Consider the following 3,277-nt stretch of genomic DNA (forward strand, 5'->3'; position numbering starts at 1 on the left):
ACCCGAACGCGCTACAAACGAGAAAGTCAGGAACAAGGATCGCAAACCTCAGGGACGTAAACGTACGGTGGAGAAGTCGGATGCGAAGTATGTGAACTGGCATGCTCCATTTCTGTGGAACCAAATCGAGGCCGGCCAGCGAGCTGTTGGATGGAGTGCATCAGCTATCCGAAACTGGCTTAGACGGCAAGACCTCCAAACCTTCGGTGACATCAGACGCGAGACCATCCGAGACTGGATTGTCCCGGAGGATACGCGGAACAAGATACCCGCGCGCTGGACGGATAGCGCAAGACGCCAAGCTGCACTAGGAAACCACCAGGCCGACGGGAATAAAGGTGGACGACGGGGCGATCTGGTGAGTCCTCGCACAATTGATAGTGAATGTGAACATAAGACTCACTTACATTATGTAGGCAGTTCACCCCGACGTTGTGGAGGTCATCGAAGAGCGCTTGACGTCCGTGCGTGATCTCAACGCCCCAGTCTCCCTCGTCACCGCTCGGGGAATCGTCGTAGCCACAATACAGGAGATGCGACCCGAGATATTCGAGAAACGCGCATCCGATGGGTCCGTATTTCGATGCTCAGACTCATTCCTCCGTCGCTTCCTCCATGCAAACTTGGGCTGGTCGGAACGCCGCTCGACGCGTGCTGCTCAGAAGCTACCAGATAATTGGGAAGACATCTGTGAGCGTGCGTTTCTACGGATGGCATGGACCATCAAGGAGGAAGACATACCTTCGGAGCTGACCGTCAACAGCGACCAGACCCAGCTTGTCTACGCTCAGGGGTCAAATCTGACTTGGGCGAAGACGGGCTCTACGCAGGTTACGACGGTCGGGTTGGACGAGAAGCGGGCCTTTACGATCGTGGTCTCGCTCTCGAACAACGGCGAAATGCTCCCACTCCAATCCGTCTACTTTGGACAAACACAGGGAAGCTGTCCTACAAAGAAAGCCCCGCATTACGACGACGCTGTCAAATCTGGATTTCTATTCGAGCCCTCAAAGACAGAGACGTACTGGTCGAATCAAGAAACAATGCGCTCTCTTGTCAACAACATCATTTCCCCATACTTCGCACGCAAAAAGCGTGAGCTCGGCCTACCGGACACGCAGAAGGTGCTGTGGCAAATAGATGTATGGTCAGTTCATCGGTCTGAACAATTCAGGACCTGGATGAAGAAAACACACCCGACTATTATTGTCCACTACATTCCGGGAGGGTGTACAGGTGTCTTCCAGGCTTGTGACGTTGGCATGCAGCGAATATTCAAACATTCCTGCAAGAAATCATACCATGCATATGTCGTCGAGTCAATTTTGGGCCAACTGAAGACGAAGAAGAAGAAGGAGACGATCAAACTGGATCAGAAGCTCGGCCCGCTTCGTGATGCCAGTGTGGGTTGGATATGGACAGCGTACGAAACTCTCAACAAGCCTGACATCGTGAAGAAGGTACGTCTGGTTGCTAATATGGAGTCACAACACTGATGTACGATTTCTAACTGTCTAGGCATTCGAGATGTGCCGCGTGCGAGAATTCAATCTGTCATATGACAGCTTGACTGACGCTCGAACAACGCGTGCGAGGTTGAACAATCTCAAAGCCACCGACCCCGAGTTTTATGCAGAACTGACCGGTACAACATTCGAGGAAACAAATGTACCATCACAACCAAACCAAACCCTCGCTGAAGACCTAGAGCCCGACCTGGATGCTGCTCTCGAGGATGACAGTGATCTACCCTTTGACGTCGTACACGCTGTGATTGCTGGTCGCAAACCTCGTGTTCCGGTCAAGTTTTCATCTGATGGTGGCATTGCGGCGGATGCTGCAGCCGAGTCGAATGATGAGCCACAGGTTGAGGAAGGAAAGCTTGCGGAATCATCGTCTACAGCTGTTGGAGTGGATGGGAAGAGAAAGCGTAAGGAGAATTCGCGTTACTCGGAGGCAGGACTGAGATGGTGGAAGGACGTGTGAGAGATGATGTGGCGCTTCGTGAGACTCTTTGTTGTACTTTCTCGTACGTTTGCTCGGATGATCCCGGCCGCTTATCAACACCTTCGCAGGCTCACTACTAGAATCTGTTTCGCCGTCGTTTAGCCCTTCCCGAGGGCTATAGTGGCAAATTTGACAGAGAAAAAAAGAGAAATTTTTGTTTTTGGGCCATCAAAAATGGTCACAGAAAACCGTTCGCCAGATACTCTCATGTGACCTGTGACAGCGCCAAATTTCGCCAGCCTACGGACCCCGTGTGACCGTGACCTGGCGAACCGTTCTGAATGGTACAGTATAGGATGAGGAGCTTGATGAGATCAGTGGCCGGATAGTTGAACTTTTCCATCCCGGCGCGTTTGGTATAGTCTACGAATATGGAGCGGACCTCTGCCATATTCGCAGAGTCGAGATCGTCATTGGCTGAAGACATGTTGCTGAATGTCTGGGGGCAAAGCGGAGGGATTGGTGGATAGCTTCTCTAAGAGCGATGTTCTCGCCAGGATGATAATCTTTTACGCCAGTGTCCCCAGGCTTTTATAATGATCAAAATAAAGTAAAAGGGAGAAAAAACTCAATGGGGTGCAAAAGGCCGGCCTTTCTTGGCGGCCTCGTTCGCGATCCCTGGAAAACGAAGCGTCAGAAAAACTACGTGATATGATGAGAGCATAAAGCTGTTGGAAGATAACATCCCGCTATGAAAGTGTATGAAAGCCTTGCTTTGTGGTGTGAGTCCATTGCGGCATCAATGGGTACACACATTTCTGAATGAGCGTAAGCTTTTCTCAAGATATCCGACCCGCTACAAGTCTAATTAAGCTTCCCTGTTAAACACACACTTGTATGTGGTATCCCGATACCTTGCCTAGAGAACGGAATGGTTGAGCCCACGATAAAATTTCTGAACATGCATTGGCACACCATGTGAGAAGAGTCACGGCCGCTCCACGACGTATGCTGCGCCTCTAATGGGCGGTTGCAAGGCTGCTCGTGAGATGTCGCCCAGCGAAGCCGTACCGAAATCATCTCTGGGAGCGATATTATGCTTATGAATAGTGCTTGAGGTGGATCGGAGTTGTCACTGGTGTTATTCGGACAGCATGGTCGATGCTGCGGGAAGTACGCGCCACTCCATGGAAGATTGGCACAAGGCTAAGATTGTCACACACCTGGGCGTCCATGAACATACTCCCAATACCTTGGTTTGGAAAATGAGCGAATATAGTAGTGAGAGCCGTACTAAGAGCGTGCATGTCGCCCCATGACCTATGTATTC

At 51.0% G+C, this 3,277-nt stretch overlaps 1 protein-coding gene across 1 annotated transcript; it reads left to right on the plus strand.

Annotated features, from left to right (window-relative positions):
• Positions 1-623: 623 nt before the first annotated feature.
• On the plus strand, positions 624-1,235 carry STEHIDRAFT_26951 (uncharacterized protein; the record flags this gene model as incomplete). Its single annotated transcript, XM_007310792.1, has 1 exon — positions 624-1,235. A coding segment is annotated over one exon (612 nt), but the record flags the coding sequence as incomplete, so codon positions are not given.
• Positions 1,236-3,277: the final 2,042 nt, after the last annotated feature.

The sequence above is a fragment of the Stereum hirsutum genome (genome assembly GCF_000264905.1).
Source record: "Stereum hirsutum FP-91666 SS1 unplaced genomic scaffold STEHIscaffold_22, whole genome shotgun sequence".
Classification (NCBI taxonomy): Eukaryota; Fungi; Basidiomycota; class Agaricomycetes; order Russulales; family Stereaceae; genus Stereum; species Stereum hirsutum.